The 17,701-nt window shown below is 40.1% G+C and overlaps 1 protein-coding gene across 18 annotated transcripts in view; it reads right to left on the reverse strand.

Annotated features, from left to right (window-relative positions):
• Nucleotides 1-17,701, reverse strand: part of MYT1L (myelin transcription factor 1 like) — a 324,171-nt gene that overhangs the window by 2,771 nt on the left and 303,699 nt on the right. For 12 of the 18 annotated variants that reach the window (XM_075414772.1, XM_075414771.1, XM_075414773.1 and 9 more), the window contains 4 exons: nt 7,480-7,571; nt 4,838-4,947; nt 333-476; nt 1-9 (listed from right to left, as the gene is read on the reverse strand). The exon at nt 1-9 is cut by the window's left edge and continues 2,771 nt beyond it. In XM_075414772.1, the coding sequence (XP_075270887.1) occupies nt 1-9; nt 333-476; nt 4,838-4,947; nt 7,480-7,571 (355 nt within the window). The remainder of the gene's footprint in view (nt 10-332; nt 477-4,837; nt 4,948-7,479; nt 7,572-17,701) is intronic. The other 6 variants (XM_009935434.2, XM_075414779.1, XM_009935433.2 and 3 more) reach the window with 1 other exon arrangement.

Here is a 17,701-nt window from a genome sequence, read left to right on the forward strand (position 1 = left end):
GATTGGTTCCTACGAGATATTAAATAGTAGTTCATATACAACTTTTATTTTCTTAATCGTATATTCATTTAAGCATAACATACTATCAAGGCATATTGACACCATTTTTTATAATATTTAAAACACCTATGTAGTTCGTACTTAATTTTACAGGATACACTGGAACAGGCCCTCCATGTCTTTGTTAGCAGTTAATTGTATCTTTATGGTTTCAGTGTTGTTACCACAAATATCCGACTGGTTGATGAAACATAAACATAAAAAAAGACATCTATCGTATGAAGTGAACTGAAGATCGCCAAATTCCTTAACTTGTGCTCTCAATCACTTACCATATGTGGCAGCTGGATATTAGCTAGACTATGAATTAAAGACTGGCTTAAATTGGCCAATTCATGAAGAAGAGACTCATTTTGCTGTTCAATTACTTTGTTCTCCTCTTCTATCGTCTTCAGGTTGCTCTCCATTGTGGTAATCTAAAACGGACAAATTTGTGTACAATGTAATATAAGGCCAGCTGTTATAAAGCATGCACTCTTTGAAGGGAGAGATAACAGAAATACCAGGGAAAAGAGAAAAAGGTCTATTCATTCATGCTAAAAAAGGTTTTGCTTGAGTCTGCAATTCTTGGCATTGTTCAGGGTTTCTTCTTCCTACTGCACGTTGTAGGACTTTAAACAGCTTGTCTTTTTAATATTGGTAATAACAAATGAACTTGGATTTGATTCCACTGCTTTAGAGCTTTTCTTCTTGAGTTGACAGGCATTAGAAAGGGCCTTAGTTCTGCAAGTTCACCCATGTGGTTAAGCACTTCAACTCCTAGGAGCCTACCGTAGGGACATTCTGCAGAAAGTCATGCATGTCTTGTATTTTCTGCTATGTATATACATATACATATAGTTAGTCAAGCATGCACAGCTCTGCTGCCATCGTCTAGCTCTTTGTAATTATAATTCGATTCTATGCAAATTCACAGGGCTGCTTTTGAAAGCTGCACCATCGCATGTTACTGTGATGCATGTACAAACTTGGAAAGTTTTCTAATAATTCAAATGACATGCAAAACTGCAGGGACTGCATGCAGCCAGGAGAGCGGGTCCCTGGGCACGACAACTCGTACAGGTGAAGACAGCAGAGTAAGCTCTGCCTGTGTCCCCAGGTGACCAGACACAAGTCAGCTCCAACCTTGCACGGTGCCGTGCTTGAGCTAAAAAGCTTTGCTGAGAGGCAACTTCCCCAAGCTTGTGCACAGCTCTGTGCTCATGGAACTATAAGGATTTTGGATGAACACTGGCTTACGTCCAACACGTCGAGAGCACATGCAGAGCTCACTCTTACCTGTCTACACCTTCCCCTGTAGACCTGCCCTTACCTTCCACGTTGGATGACAACTGTTAACATCTATCAAAAAGTGTACAGTGTGCTTTTGTGTGCATGTAGGTTAAAACATGCATTGACAAGAGGGTGGAAAAAGATGCCAGAGAAGCAGAAAAAATGCTAAAGAACACTAGGTTTTGAATTCTCAGAATGAGCTTCATCCATTTCTACACCAGCATAGACAGCGAACTGTGAGAAGAATTGATACCATTTAGATGCTGATGGGAAGGCTGGAGGTTTGTGTAGGAGGCATACGGGGAAAAGGTTCTCAAGTGAAACTTAACCTGACCACAGGTGAGTAAATGTTAGGAAATCATTGGCACAATCAAGTTGTTAGATGCCTCAGGTTTTATTCTGGACCTAAGGTTCCAGCCTGCTTACAGAAATACAGCCCGCTAGTTGATAGATGTAACTTTGACAAGTGATGTGGCTACATAAAACGATCTTCACATATCTCTTACTCTGACTACAGGTGTTTATATAGCAGCTAATCCAAGCTGGCAGTATTGCAGGGGCTTGGTTTTGTCACAGTGAATTGACTGAGCTATTTCCACAACATGTTATAGTAGGCAAAATACTTTCTTCAGCTTTGAAACTGGAAACACATCCTCCTTTGCTGTTTTGCTTTCAGCTTGTTTATGTCAGAGAGCAACGCTATCTGCAAATGCAAAACATCTTTCATAGGTGCTTGTTAGAGTCAGTCATGCTCCAACATTTACCCTAAAAACTATTACAGACCAAAGTGAAGAGTCTGATGTCACTGAAGGCCGAGTTCAGTGTGGCACACTGCTGCTGCCTCACACTAACCCAAGCAGGAGCTGACATTTTATAGATATTCTACTTAGTTGAGCACTGATACTTGAACAGATGTCTCTTCTTTTTTCATATGAGATGCTGACTATCTGCAAATGCAGGGGCAGCTGATCAGCATATCCTGCAATTTCATTTAGTATTCATCTGTAAGTAACCGGCATAATTTATTGTATTCACTTGCTTAAAGGCTGAAATTTCCCTCCCCACATTTTACCCTAAAACTACTGAATGTTCACTTGTATCTATTCTAAAAACAGGATAACCTGCTGCTTGTATGCGACACACGGTTGCTTGCAGATTTTTCTTTCCCCCTCTCATCTTCATGCGTTTCTGCCCCTCTCATGCTTTTGGAACTGCATGTTAAACTTGGACAAATTAACTAGAAGATCTCAGATTAAAAATGCTTTCTGCCAAGTCTTATGCAAAAGGGCAGCTGAGTACAGCAGAGTCTTATGAATGCCCCAACCAAGAAAAGGGCTGCAGCATGACTTTTCATTTTATTAAATGTAAAAGATTCTATATGGAAGTGAATTTCCTGTTGTAGGAAAAACTTTTACTGGCACTTACAATCACATGGGATGCAAATCCCTATCAAACAAGACTGTTGATACTTCTGGTGTTCACAGAACTTCCACTGTTTTCCCACTGTGTACTCCTTGCCTGTGAAGTCTTATCAAAATCTAGGTTGCACAACGATTTTCTGAAGGTTTATCAGCAAACATTTTGTTAACGTTCAATACAGTTTTACTATTGCAAATAAAGAGGACTGTAGACTGAGCTTTTAACAGATTGATAATGATTACGATGTAACTCTCTACATGTTGGAAATGTAAATTGCTCATCTTCAGGAGAGTGTATGGATTCAAAATTGAGGACTCTGAATTTTTGTTGGGATTTTCTGCTAGGCATCAGTAGCTACTTGGGCAAGAACAGGCAAGTATTAGACCAGACTGCCCAGAGACTGTGGAATTGCTGGTGTAGGCAGTAAAGAAGAGGTTAGCATCTGTCAGGATTGGTTTAGGAAAGTAGAAAGGGAAGAAGATTGGTGGACAAAACAAGATTCCAAGGTCTCTTGTAGCTCTATTTTCTAGAATACTATTAATTATTTTAATGATGGTATGTGTCTGCCAGTCATTCTAACCTTTTCCTAAATCTGCTGTACCAAGGTGTGAAAAGCATCCTTTCAACTGCATGATAAAATCATCAGCTGAGGTTTTTTTACCAAGAATAGGCAGTGGTCCCAGGTAGTGCCTAATCTGATTTCTAAGAATATGCAATGGCACTAGTTTGAGATATGAAAGCTGGAACTGAGACCACTGAAGTATGGCTTCTGTTCTCATCTGATCAAAACTTTATGTGAAATTCCTAGCTAAATCTTTGGAACTTACCACAGCTTTTATGCCTGTGATAGTGTTACCAAGGGTGTTGTTTGTTTGTTTTTTTTTAAATCTCTCTGGCCAAAAATAAAGGTAGTGACAAATGGAGCATTTACCTAATGTGCACATTATGACCAAACTGCTTCACATTTTAAAATCTCAGCTAAATCACTCTGTATGTGAATAGCACCCACAGTGTTGTACTAAGCAAAAGAAAACATAAGGAAGACTGAAAGCTGCCAGATTCAAAACTTAGGACCAAATTCCTCCAACAAAAACACATATAATTCTCTTGCCATTGATTATTATTCTTGCTTTACTTTCTCGCAGATTTTTGTACTCGTTACCCTACAGTTATATTTGGTCACATCAGAAAACTGTATGAAATGTAAGTGAAATGCTATAAAGGCTGAATAATGACAACGGAACCCTGAATACAGGCATAAAACAGAAGTGAGGTTTCAGTATCAATTTGGCTAATGTTTCGAAGTCAAAGAAAAACCAAGCTTGATAGGGATTTGCATCCCATGTGATTGTAAGTGCCAGTAAAAGGCTGATAAATGGTGAGAACTGTGGTAAATCTCACTGTTGGTGTCTGTGCTCAAATCATGTGAAGAAAAAAGCACCAAAAGCTACATTGGACACTGGAAAACGCCAAGGAAAGAATTCAATTAACCTCCTTCCTTTGGCTTTTCCACCCAGTTTTAGGACTGGTGAAAAATGAGTATTTAAATAAGCATCTAATGTTAGTTTTTCCTTTTCTTCAACAGATGTATGTGAAACCTAAAAGGAATTAATCTGGATCTGTGGAATCAATACCACTGCCAAGGGCTGCACTTAGTGAACCACAAGATGAAGTGAAGCGTAACAGGCGTTCAATTCCCTCTCTGTAACACAGACCTGGCAAAAGCCATACTGTTCACTGGGACTCCTTCACCTTGTAACTTATGTTAGTGACCATGATCTCACCCAACATTTTAACTGCTACTAGAAAGGCATAGTCTTATCAAAGGGAAATACAAAGCTGACCATGCCAGGTCATGCTTTTTCCAGTATTTTAAAGAATATATTTTGTAAAGCCTTTTTTTTTTTTTTAATGCTGGTAACTGCTGTGGAGATTGCATAATGGATATTGTTTTCTGATTTTATAAATGACAAGTCACAGACAGAAATCTTAACATATAAGAAACATAAAAGGGAACTATGTATTTCCTACATTCCTTTTAACCAGTCATGTGGAAAAAGCAGCTGAATTTAGGGCTTCATAAAACTGTTACCTGAGTTCTGAGTTTAATCATATCAGCTTCCATCTGGGAGTTGGATTCATTTAGTTCTTTGATTTCTTCATCTAACTGTTTAATTTCTTCATCATTTTCTATACCTGTGTGATATAAAAATACAAGGAGTATTAAAATAATTAAGCTTTAAATCAGAGTTCAGTGAATTAACTACTTCCTTATTTGAAAATAAATTTCATCATAGAATCATAGGTTGGAAAAGACCTCTAAGAACACCAAGTCCAACCATCCCAACAACATCATGCCTACCAAACCATACCCGCAAGTGCCACATCGACACGTTTTTTAAACACCTTCAGGGATGGGGACTCAACCACCTCCCTGGGCAGCGTATTCCAATGCCTGACCACCATTTCAGTAAAGAAATATTTCCTTCTATCCAGTCTAAACCTCCTCTGATGCAACTTCAGGCCATTGCCTCTTGTCCTATCGCCAGTTACTTGAGAGAAGAGACCAACTACAACCTCCTTTCAGGTATCTGTAGAGAGCAATAAGGTCACCCCTCAGCCTCCTCTTCTCCAGAATAAACAGCCCCAGCTCCCGCAGTCGCTCCTCGTAAGACTTGTTCTCTGGACCCCTCACCAGCCTCGTTGCCCTTCTCTGGACACCCTCCAGCACCTCAATGTCCTTCTTATAGTGAGGGGCCCAAAACTGAACACAGTACTCAAGGTGCAGCCTCACCAGTGCCGAGTACAGGGGCACGATCCCCTCCCTACTCCTGCTGGCCACACTATTCCTGATACAAGCCAGGATGCTGTTGGCCTTCTTGGCCACCTGGGCACACTGCTGGCTCATGTTCAGCCAGCTGTTGACCAACACCCCAAGGTCCTTTTCTGCTGGGCAGCTTTCCAGCCGCTCTTCCCCAAGCCTGTAGCATTGCATGGGGTTGTTGTGACAAGTGTTATTTCAATATATTTTTATTTATTTCAAATAAAAGTATTAAAGTAAGAAAGAAACAGAATGCATTCTTCAAACTTTTCTTTTTAATTTAAAACAATGTATTTTCCACTACTTCTCTTTTAAAAATTGCAGTAATTTTCCAGCAGAGTGTTGAAAAAGCGTAGAGGATCTGTAAGACACACTGTTTGCTTTATATGTACTGTTTTAACTTTGTATTATAAAAAATGCACCTGCAGCAACAAACTCTGCTCCACTGTCACATGTAAATTATTTGAAAGACTGTGTCCACTTTCAGATCTTCAGAAGGAAAAGAAAGTATCTTAACATGCTAATCTCTTCCTATTACAGTGTTGTCAAAATGATTTGTAACTAACTCAGAAGATTTTTTTTACCAACACACTGAAATTCTGTTGAGGCAGTGGGATGTATTGTGATTCTGCTATTGCTTGTAATAATTTCATGGTTCAGAAGGTGTTATTAAATGATGATACAGAGGATAACATGCAAAATGGAAGTGATTTCTGAGTTTTTATAGCATAAACATATAGAGAACAGAATTTAAAAGGTACCTGCATCTTTAAGGATTCAGACAGGAATAAACTGTAAAGGTTTCATTTATTTATCCTTTTAATTACTATAAAAAAACATAAAATAGTCCTGGGAAGAGACAGACCCTTTCTCTCCCAAGTCGAAGTCTGAACTCCTAAAGCTGGAGCAACTGGTGTTCCCGCTGTCTTGCTCTTAGTCTAGCATGAATCTTGCATACCTCTTCCCACAGCGCCTAACGCTAACAGGAAGGACGCCGTGTGTCTCTCTAAGCACCCGAAATGCCCGTATACCATTCCTGAAGGCATTCTTCCTGGGCATGGCAGATACAGTTCTCAACACTTCCCAGATTGTAGAGAAAATGACGTCCAAATCTCCCACTCCCTGGATCTAGCTATTGAACAAAGACAACTGAGACTTTCTCCAGCTCTGCTGGAAATGTGGGTTGCAATGGCTCCTGCACTGTGCTGTGTCCCTCTCAAACACAGTCAACAGCAGTAGTTGAGGGCAGTGTCTTTAGGCATGTGCAGTCACAGACTAAGTGACTAAGTCAAGTTTTCCAAGAAAACTCAGCACTTGGGTGCCTCCTGGACAAGTATTTTGTGCATTATTTATTTGAGGTGAAGCACCTAATTTTTGTATAATTGCACTTCAACTATAAGGGTTCGATCCTGACTGTCATCCAAGGTACCTTCATCATCTTCCCTGCAACTCAAGGTTCCCAGGAAGGATTGCAGATTATTAGAGATGAAGTGGCACAAGGCCATCTACAGCTGCCAGAGGTTACGGAGTCACAGCTCCAAATGAATTCAAGGGAGCTCATGAGGACTCAACATTCTGGAAATCAAACCTTTTTCTCTTCTAAATCATGCAACAAAATAAGACCAACTATCCACCTTTGATAAATGAGATGTGAACCAGAAAATTGTAATTGTATATTCCACTTTGAAACATTTTAGTGTTTAAGATTTATGTAGACATAACTCAGACGGCTCTGACCACTTCACTGCTGGCTCAGATTTCCACAGCATAAAGCCCAGTGTCACCTCTACAGACAATGAATTCACATTTACGCAAAGAAGATTTACACCTGTAGGAAAAAAAGCCAATAATGATCACTTTCATTTACAAAGAAGTAATATTTAAAAAGGTAATGATTAAAAATTTACCATTACTGGCCCGCTGCTTTATTGTTAGCATTTGTTCTCCAGACAGCTTTGCTTTCTTCATTGCTGAAGTAGCTCTGGGGCATCCTGATAAACTGTGAACAGTAAGGAGCCTGTTAATTTTGATAGGCCACTGAAAATAAACCTGTAATCCAAATCTGTAATAAAAACAGTATCAGAGACAAAGTTTATCTTCACTGCCAGGCACTGAGTGTCAGTCTAAAAAAAAAAAAAGAGCACTTACCAGTAGTGATTTCATGGTTTTATTCTTTCTTCCAAATTATTTTTGTATAGACAGCTAATATAAAAGTCAGATATATCTTGTAAAACTAAAAGCCTGGGAACAACAGTCAAATTTTCTAAATACACAATGCTCTTATTAAAAAGTTTTATTTTAAAAACAGTTATTGTGTAAATACTTGCCTCCGAATTTGTATGTCCCTGCTCTGAACTTCCACCCTTTTTAATTTGTATATTCAAACATGAAACTGAATACTGAGAGCAGGGGACATGAGCTACATCTAGCATCCACATGACTAACTCTCACAAACTATGCTTTTCTCTTTGAATATCACCTACCAAGCTGGCTAAATTGCCCTTTTCTAAATTGTTTCTTTAAAAAGCAGTAACTATGTGCTGGCTTTTTGTTGAAGCCCAAGAAACTCATTCCCATAAAAATGACCTTGCCTTGATGACCGATATATCTCTCTTATAATGTATATTTATTACAGTTATGGATGTAGACTCAGTTATCTCGTCTCCCATGTTGCCAAAATATTAAGCTTTTTAATTACAGCGTACAAAACAGTTTGATAGCAAATGCAGTCTTAGCAGGTTTTACGGTAAAAATAAAAATTATGATCAGACAGTGCTCACCATTTTATAAATAATTGTATACACCAAACTATCCTATTTTTCAAAATCATGCCTTTAATGTATTTGCACTATTACAGGTAAGAGAAAAAACATATTCAGTCTAATTCAACAATGCAAAATTGTAGTCTTCTGCTGAGCAAGCTTTAGCAGTGCAGGGAATTTGGAAACTTACTACACAAGTCCTTATTGCTTCAACATTGAAGGTTTCATAGCCATAGAAACTGAGTAATGTTACGTACGTCTCACTGCATACAGTCACATTTATGTTTTGTCTTCAGATCCAAAGGAAGACTTGGGGATTTTTTTACAATTTTTAATTGTGCAAATCAAATTCGAGGCTAATAGTCAAATAATCTCTGTGTAACGTGGAACAAGTTTCTGAGGAATGTTGTATCTTCGATTAAATGCATTTATTTAAGTAAAGACCCAACTGCCTACTAAATAAAGTCCTCTAATTTAAGTATGAAGTTTAATTGTTGAAAATGTTTCTCTGAAAAGCCTGGACTACTATGATCATGTGCAGCAATCCAAAAAAGGAAACTTTTCCCATAAAAATGTCGAAAACCAATTCCTTTTCTCAGCAAAAGAATCAGTGCTCAATATTTTATATAGCTCTGTTACTGAGAAGATATATCATAGAACAATACTAGCATTATCAAGAAATCGCACGATCTAGTAGCTTTCCACTGTAGCCTAGGTGGTAGCATGCCAGATTATTGTTCCATGTTCTACTACAGACTCACTGTGTGACCACAAACAACTATCTTCCTGAAGTGTCAGAGGGAGCCTTGAGGAAGATGAAGGAGGAGAAGAGGATTAGGCATTCTGGGAAAAAATCATTGGCACAGGGAAAGGAATGAAAGATAAGCAAAGTTTTTGCATAATTTAATTGACTTCATTTTTGTATCCTTTCAATTGATTTAATAAATTTCTTCATATCGTGTTCTCTCCCTTTCTCAGTATCTAGCATTATTGGGCATTGTAACAATTGTGTTAGTTTACCCTCATCTTGGTAGCAGCCTTTTCCTCTCTAAATGTCTTGACCCATGAGAACCTAGGGAATCACTCAACATAAAATTATCCCTCAAACAGCCCTAGATATGCCATTCAAACTCTAAGCAGACCAACATGAGACCTGGATGCTAGAACTGCACATAACTGAAGAATAATGAAACAAAGGAAATTATGTTCACAAGTACTGGCAATCTACTGTGAGGTTCAGTGTGCCTAAATCCCAACTTTGGAGCTGAAAACCCATCTTATGCTCAGGCTATTGGTTATGTACATCTAGTTTCCAGGACTGCTAACCTGTAGCTATTCTCTCAGCCTGTCTGAAAGGTTACCTCTCTACTCGTATATTCAGTGTGCTCCAAATCATGCCCTTACCCTGAGGCTCCAGGCATGATGTCCCACATTTGCACTACTAAGCTTTCCTACTCTACAAAACAGAGTGGCCACATTCTAGCTGCCTAGTGGCAACTGTCTCTGACCCATGCTATCTCCACTGGGAGAACATCTATTGCAAGGGTCAGCACTTCTACACCACCTATACCTCTGCTGCAGTTCAGGCATACTGGCACCAGATGTCCTCTGCCAAAACTGGAAACAGAAAAATCTGGGTCCTGTGCTCTACTGGTGCTGCAAAAACTGCTGGAGAGCTGTTCCCCATGGATTATCCACCTTCTTCTGAAGGCACCCAGATGAGTCATGAGTCAGTGAGGGGAAAAGCAGAGGGCTGCCTGATTTTGGGCCTACTAATGAGGATGCAGAAGGCTTCCGCATCCTGTTGCCAGATTCGTTTTGTTCTTACCCACTGGTGATCTAGTACAATACGCACAGTCAGAGGAGGGCTTCAACTAAAAGGGCTTTCTTTCCATGCAACTGCATGCCCAGATCACAAGCTTCCTCTTTTTGCTCTCCTGACCCTTACACTCGTGGCTTTAACATATGCATCATGTGCCGCTATGACTGCCTTTAGCTTGTTCGGTGTCTGTACTTAGAAGAGGCCATGAATGAATAGAAGGTCCCAACATTTCCTGAGGCTTTACGCAATTTTAGAGAGCGTTCAAAACTCCCAGAGGTACCAAATTCAACACAGGGGAAGAAGCCAAAGCCAGACCTTGCCATCTACTTCCTCTGCAGGTCTTTACCAGCAAATTTGTCTCTCCAGTAATTGTATATTGTATTGTAAGTGGATTGGCTCGCTTTCCTGAGCCAGGTACTTAAAATTCCAATGAAGCAGATGCTAAGTTAGTAATCTAAGTTAGAGGATTGAGTTCTACTACAGTTTATTTAATTTGGCTAAATTCTTCAGAAATCAATAAGATAAAGATAGCAATACGAATCTTCTTTGCCCAGCTCTGTTCTTAATTAACTTACCTAGAAATACTTTAAAGAATTTAAGAAGTAAATTAGGACTTTTAGGATAAGCTTCTAGTCTGCAAGGATATTCTACCTCTTCCCTTCTGTCTTCTTGACTATGTTTACTTCTCCTGAAAGTAACTGCTCTTTCTCTAAGCTGAGAACAACCAAAGGAGGGTAGGACATATGGGAAGGTAAGATGAAAAACAGGGTAAGTCAGCATTGCACCAGAAGTGGGCTGTTGCACAAAGGCTGAACCTCACAGGGGTGTAAAGTTAACCAAAAAGCTTGAACTGAGAATCCAGCAAGACTGGGAGTGGTTCGAGATTTCTGGAAGACAGGGGGTTAGAAAGAGACAGGAACAAAAAGGAGTAGGTATGATTTCATTTGTCTCAAATATCTTAGAGATTTGTCTTCCCATGACTGCCAAACAAACGAGTACAAGTGAAAACCATTTCAGTGCTTTCATAGTTAAGCAAAATATGCTTTAAACATCTCAAAAAAGACCAAGAGAAACATGCTACCTAGTAGTTTTGGTAAGGATAGTACTTATCCTCACATCAAGTTTAAGGCCTTTACAGTTGATGCCTGTCATAGGTTTTATGTTACAAGTGGAATTAGTGTGTAACCCTGCTTTTTTTTTTTGGTTGGGTTTTTTTTTTTATATTTTAACAAATCTTACACTGACTTTTACACAAACATGGAATTCTGCAGCTGGTTCATTCCAGAAAAGAACTAGTCAAATTAATCACAGTTATTTCACTTGCTACTGCCATTATTTTCATACACTTGAGAAATCATGGAAAAGAAAATATAAACACAGCTGAGTATTCTTTCCATAATAAAAAATGAATAAGGCTTTCTCACAACATTGCTGGGGGTACTGCTGTAATAAATACAGTATAAACATACTGAGCCATCATTTATCTCTGTCAGTTTGTGGATGCCACAGGGCTGGAAGCTGCAGCATTTTGGTGGGGCTGTGAGAAGGACCAGTACCCAACTCCCGGCTCCCTCTGAGTTCCTGATTCAGCAGGAGCTGTGAGCTGCTGCTGCCACAGAGACAAGGTACCAACAACCAGCTGATCATCAGCACCTTGTCTCGCTGAGATGCAACGCGTCTTGGGCTCTCGCTGCACTTCTCCTGTTGGCCTTGTCTCTAATTTGAGAAAGAACAGCAGTCTGGCACATCATCCTTGAAAGCCAACATCTGCCACAACTTCTAAAATACTACAAAATATGAATTAAACTGTTAAAGTGATCTAAGGTAAGATCCTGCAAAGCTCCTGTAAGGCATGCACTAAAATTTGAGAAGGTCTCAGTTTTTACTGGTTGGCTGGAGACTTCTAATATCACAACACATCATTCATACCAGAAATGTGCTTTTGCTGGGCATGGGTGCTAAATGTGCGGCTGGGACCTCCTCGTGCAGCTTTGCTTTGCAGGGCATGGCACTGTGCATACAACAGACGTTTCTACACACTCTGTACCTGTAGGACTGACAGGCAGAAGGGGTGGCTGGGTTTTACGCCATGCAAATTCAACCTGCCTTCATCAGGCTTCTTTTTGCAGGAAGACTTTATAAATGGAGACATGCAGAAGTAAAGCATTAGTAGCTCTATAAACTCTACGAAATAAGCTCCATCCATATGTACAGCTACATCTAACTGCCCTGAAGAGTAGTGACTAATGGAAACCAAATCATCTAAAAGGTATGTAGAAAGACTACATGCATGAATTAGGATAAAGAGCATATGGTGACTGCATCTGTTAAGAGTTGAACACATGGAAGAATGAATTTTCTTTCTTGTTCAGGACCGCAGTTACATTACTGCAGCCTATGCCTAAGCATATGTTTACTGGATGTAGAAAATAAGGTGAAATTGGTCCCAAAATAAAAGGAAAATTACTGGGGAAAAAAGTTTGAAAGGGACATTTAGCTAGCATTTAGAGCACATTTGCCAAGAAATTTAGTTCGAAAACAAAGAAATGGGGTCTAAAATCATGAATTGCTTCAAGCAGTAATAGCCCTATCTTCAGGGATGGAAACAAGAGAGGCCGTCAGAGTGGAGGATCATTGACCAAGTGGAGCAATTGTCTGGGTGACTGATCTTAGTTATCCGGGTCCCAGCTGTGCTCTGTTAAATACACTTTTTGCCTCAGCAGACTGATGCAGTCTGGTCCCTCTTAAAGCTGAAGAACTTGTACTTGGCCTGTCAAGTGAAGAAAACATTTTCCAAACAGAGAGGTAGGGATGTGGGAAACGAGGAGACGAAGGTCAACTAAAATGCAGTTTTTATATTTGGTGTGTGATGTGCTGAAGTTTACAAAGAAAGAAAGAGCAGGATGTAAAGAAACCAGAGCCTCAACCCAGAGTACCCAAAAAGCATCCTGAGCGCCAACTTTATAAACACTGTAAGATGTTTATAGATTCACTACCACAGTGATTATTTCAAAAAGTTAAGAAAATGAAACACTTTTCCTGTTTATTAGAAATAAGATTGTCCACAGACTAGAGAAAGGAACCTGTCACATTCAAGGGACCTCTTTTAACTAGAGATAGATCCAAAACAAGCCCCAGATGTAAATTCTTTAGAAATTCATGGAAATACAGATCACAGTGAAAACCACTGTTTTATTTTGTTAATGGATGAAAACATGTTTTTACAACTAAGCTCCTGAGCTATTTGGTAATGTTTGAAGTTCAAGTTAAGAGATCAAACTCAGTGATCAAAGTGGCCCATTCCTTGATTTAGTATTAAATCCATGAACCACTCGTTTTTTCTGTGTTGAAGGGTATTAGGTTTAGTGATTTCCTTATTCTCAGGAGTAAATTCTGCTACACACCTTAAAGGACGAAATACTCTATGCACAACTCCAGCAGAGATAAAGGGAACCTTCCCTGGACCAGCACTCATTTTTATTTACATTCATGGGTGATTGGCTTTTCGCCAACTTCTTACTGAGCTGTGAAGTAAAGGGAGGCCAGGAGAGAGGTTCTGCAAACAAGGTAGTTTTGTTTGCAAGGAGACTGCTGCGATTCACAGAGGGTCTGTCCTCCTCCCCACCAGCCACACAACCCTGACTGTGTTGTGCTGGAAGAAATCATGTGTTCAGCTCAATTTCAGAACCCTTCACTGAAGAATAAGGCTAACTAATGTGGTCCTTTTTGGGGCTTGTTTTCTGGCTAAAGCTTTTTTCTTTTTTTTTTTTTTTTAGTGCATTTAGCACTCACACCTGAATGTTGGTGTAGAGGAACTTTCACTTAAATTTTCAACCAGGAGGGAAACTGAAGCTAAAAAAAACCAAAAGCTTGATGTAATGTGGAAAGTGGAAGTTCCCAATCCAAGCTGCTTTCCAAATCTGCTGAGGACAGTAGCTGAGATTTTGTTCTGTTTAAATAAGTCTTTGCATTGGTTCCAGCACACAGAAAAGTTAAAACACTACCCAAAAAAAAGAAATATAGCCATTACGATTAAAACAAAACGTAATCTTTTCAATATTCTTTTAATGATACCTGATCATTGTTTCAGACAGACTTCTACAAAAGAACTACTTAACTAATTTCTCATTTTGGAGGGGGAGGGTTAAAACAGCATTAAAATCTGGTCAGTGAAGCACCAAATGAACAACTATATAGAGCTGTAGGCCATGATATGCACAAGCTGAGAGGCTGTTTGCTTTTCATTCCAGATTTAAAAGGTAAAATAGAGTTATAGCTTAATTATGTCTATCCCTCTTAACAGAAGAATAAACCAAGAACAAGGTAAGAAAATCAAAAACAGAAATAATGCAGAACTGTAAACATGGTCAAGCTGAGAGAAAAGGTTCTGAGAGCAGACTCAGTCGGAAAGAAGTCCTCCTGAGGCATAAATATACAACAGAAAAGTTGTTCATTCATTCCCATTCATTCAAAAAAAAATAATGGATCTTGAAATGCTGGAACTTCAAGAGCACTGCCAGAGTTGCCCTTCAGCTGGGCACAGTAGTCCTGTGGCACATTTACACCATATTTTGTTAATTAAAGTTGCTTAGTCAGCAAAGAGGCTCTGTGGGTGGGTTTCTCACATGCACTAACGAGTATTGACCTGTATTATCCCTGAACAGGCAAAGGCTTTTGGCTCTTGCCCAACGATGTAATAACTGTTCATCAATCTCTCAGTCATTCTCTGGTGAGTGAGGCAGCACTGCAGCACATTACATGATTGACAGATGGCCCTAGCACTATGGGGAAGCAGTGTGCCCCAGGAGCTGGCTACTGCAAAGTTCATCAGCCTCTCCCCTGTCCTGTGGCTGCACACGACAGGACAGATGGCTTGAAGACCAGTGGATTTACTGGTCAGTCAAATAGGGCATGTATTGTGAAGGAGAAGACAGGCTGCCTGTAAATAGGTAAGGTGTATCTCTAGCTACGTACCTCTGCTTAGTGCTCTTGGGCAGCTAAAAATTTCAATCAATCTTTTTAGTGACCAAGCCCAGCTCACTTAGGCACTTAAAATGAAGCACAGTTTCTTTAGGCACTTGAATAGACAGCAGAGAGAAAAAAAGGTATTTCAAGAGGAAAATTCGTTCCTCCTGAAACCAAAAAAGCCATCCAGTCATCTCTGCTTTTTTAATGGGCTATGACTGGAACAAGGACAAACAGGCTTCTACCAGAGAGCTTCTGCTAAGTGCCTGAAATCAAGGAGATGTCACCTTGCAAGCACCTGTACAAATTACCGTCTGCTGTCATTTGTCAGGTCTGCTCAGCAAAATGATTTTTCTTGTTTATACTGTGCAATCTGCTTTTTCTAATATGAATTTCATATTATTTTCTCCTTGACTTTCCCAAGGTAAGTAAACCTCTTAAGTCTTTTCAGATTAGCTCCCTGTTAGGAGCCTTCCAGTTTAATAGACTACGTCTGATTAAAATGCTACTCCATCCTTCTTCCAGCTCATAATGAAAAAAGCTGGCAGAACTACCCGCAGCCAAAGGGCCGAACAACCAGACTCTGCATTCAGTCACTTCTGACTTTTGCCAAATTTTAACTGATCTGACTAAAATCTTCCACGGTATATGTCTGGCCAGGCTCAGATTTCCTCCAAATGTCATAGGAAAAAAAATTCCCATCTCTCCGAACATATTTGGATCCCACTGTTTTGTCCACAAATCCTGTTTTGTCCATACTGAGGGGGAAAAAAAAAAGCCCCAATAATTTAGTGCATATCTCTAATTGTCTGTGAATTGGAGCAAGATTTGACATTTCATGGCGTATTGCACTGCATTTAGAGATGCATTCTGCTGTCCTCACGAAAATGAATGCAGATTTGCAGAGTTCTCAGCCTCTGACAGGCCGTCACTCGGACATGCCCAGCAGACACGCGTTAGTGTGCGGGTGGCAGCCCCTCCACGGCCTTTGTGTGTGTCTGTAAGGATTGGGAGCGCCTGCCCTGCCATCGCCCCGACTGGGGCCGAGAGGAGCAGAAGGCTGCTGGCTGGGAGCAACCGGCCAGACCCCTGCCCTGCTCTGCCCCAGCCCAGGAGAAGCTGCCTGAGGGCCAGCCACCTCCAGTGCTGAGGGAAGGGAAGGGAAGGGAAGGGGAGGGAAGGGAAGGCAAGGGAAGGGAAGGGAAGGGAAGGGAAGGGAAGGGAAGGGAAGGGAAGGGAAGGGAAGGGAAGGGAAGGGAAGGGAAGGGAAGGGAAGGGAAGGGAAGGGAAGGGAAGGGAAGGGAAGGGAAGGGAAGGGAAGGGAAGGGAAGGGAAGGGAAGGGAAGGGAAGGGAAGGGAAGGGAAGGGAAGGGAAGGGAAGGGGGCCCACACGTGCGCGGCAGGAGAAGAGGAGGGTGGGAAGAGGAAGGTGTTGAAAAGCAATTTAGAAAGACTTGTACGATTTTTTCCTTTGAACCTATGGGTGTACACAAATTCCCAAGTCAAAAAATCCTTTGTGCTGCAGGATCAACTTTGCAGATTTCAGGTAAATATTTTTTTTTCTTTATGTGCACTGTTATTACATTTAATTGCCATGTTTCTCTCTTTGCCTTCTTGGAGATATCAGCATGCCCAGCTGAAGGGCAACTCTGGCAGTGCTCTTAAAGTTCCAGCATTTCAAGATCAATTTTCTTTTTGAATGAATGGGAATGAATGAACAACTTTTCTGTTGTATATTTATGCCTCAGGAGGACTTCTTTCTGACAGTCTGCTCTCAGAGCCTTTTCTCTCAGCTTGGCCGTGTTTACAGTTCTGAGTAATTTCTATTTTTGATTTTCTTACCTTGTTTTTGGTTTATTCTTTTGTTACGAGGGATAGGCATAATTAAGCTAGAACACTATTTTACCTTTTAAATCTCTTTGCCTTCTTGGAGATATCAGCACATTTGCACATCTCTCATCTTTCAGTAATGTCACCGTGATGATACTTATCATTGTCAGTTGTAACCACTGTTAAATGCAATGAGTTTGGTCAGTTCTTCTACACTTCTAACACTGTACGATTTTCTCCTGCTCAGCTGCAACACAGAGCTTGTAGGGAAAAAAAAAGAGGTGGGAAATGTCAAATAAATCAATGGCAGGGAGTGGACAGGCAGACTAAAACCAAACAAACAAATAAACAAACAGCCTAAAAAACTTTAACAAATCTACCAAGGAAAAGTGAAACAACAAAAATTAAGAGCGAATTAATGTTGACTCACACTTGGCATTCTTTGTCAAATTACTGTAGTGACAAATAAAACAAAGGACAAGAGTTGACTTGACAAGAGGCCTTGCTAGAAATAGATGCAATCAAATACTTTAATGAGTTGCATATTAGAAATTTCTTACACAGCTGGAGTCTGACAGTATTCATGCTTTATAGACAGATGAACGGAAGAACAAGAAACATTTCTTCTCTGCAAAGTTTTGACCATTTTCAATGTTACCTTCAACACAGCATAGGAACACCTTTCAAAAGTGCTTTTTAACCTTTGATTCCCTACAGATCTAATTGCTGGACTCAAATTCCTCATAAACA

Source organism: Opisthocomus hoazin, chromosome 2 (assembly GCF_030867145.1).
Source record: "Opisthocomus hoazin isolate bOpiHoa1 chromosome 2, bOpiHoa1.hap1, whole genome shotgun sequence".
In the NCBI taxonomy this organism is placed as follows: Eukaryota; Metazoa; Chordata; class Aves; order Opisthocomiformes; family Opisthocomidae; genus Opisthocomus; species Opisthocomus hoazin.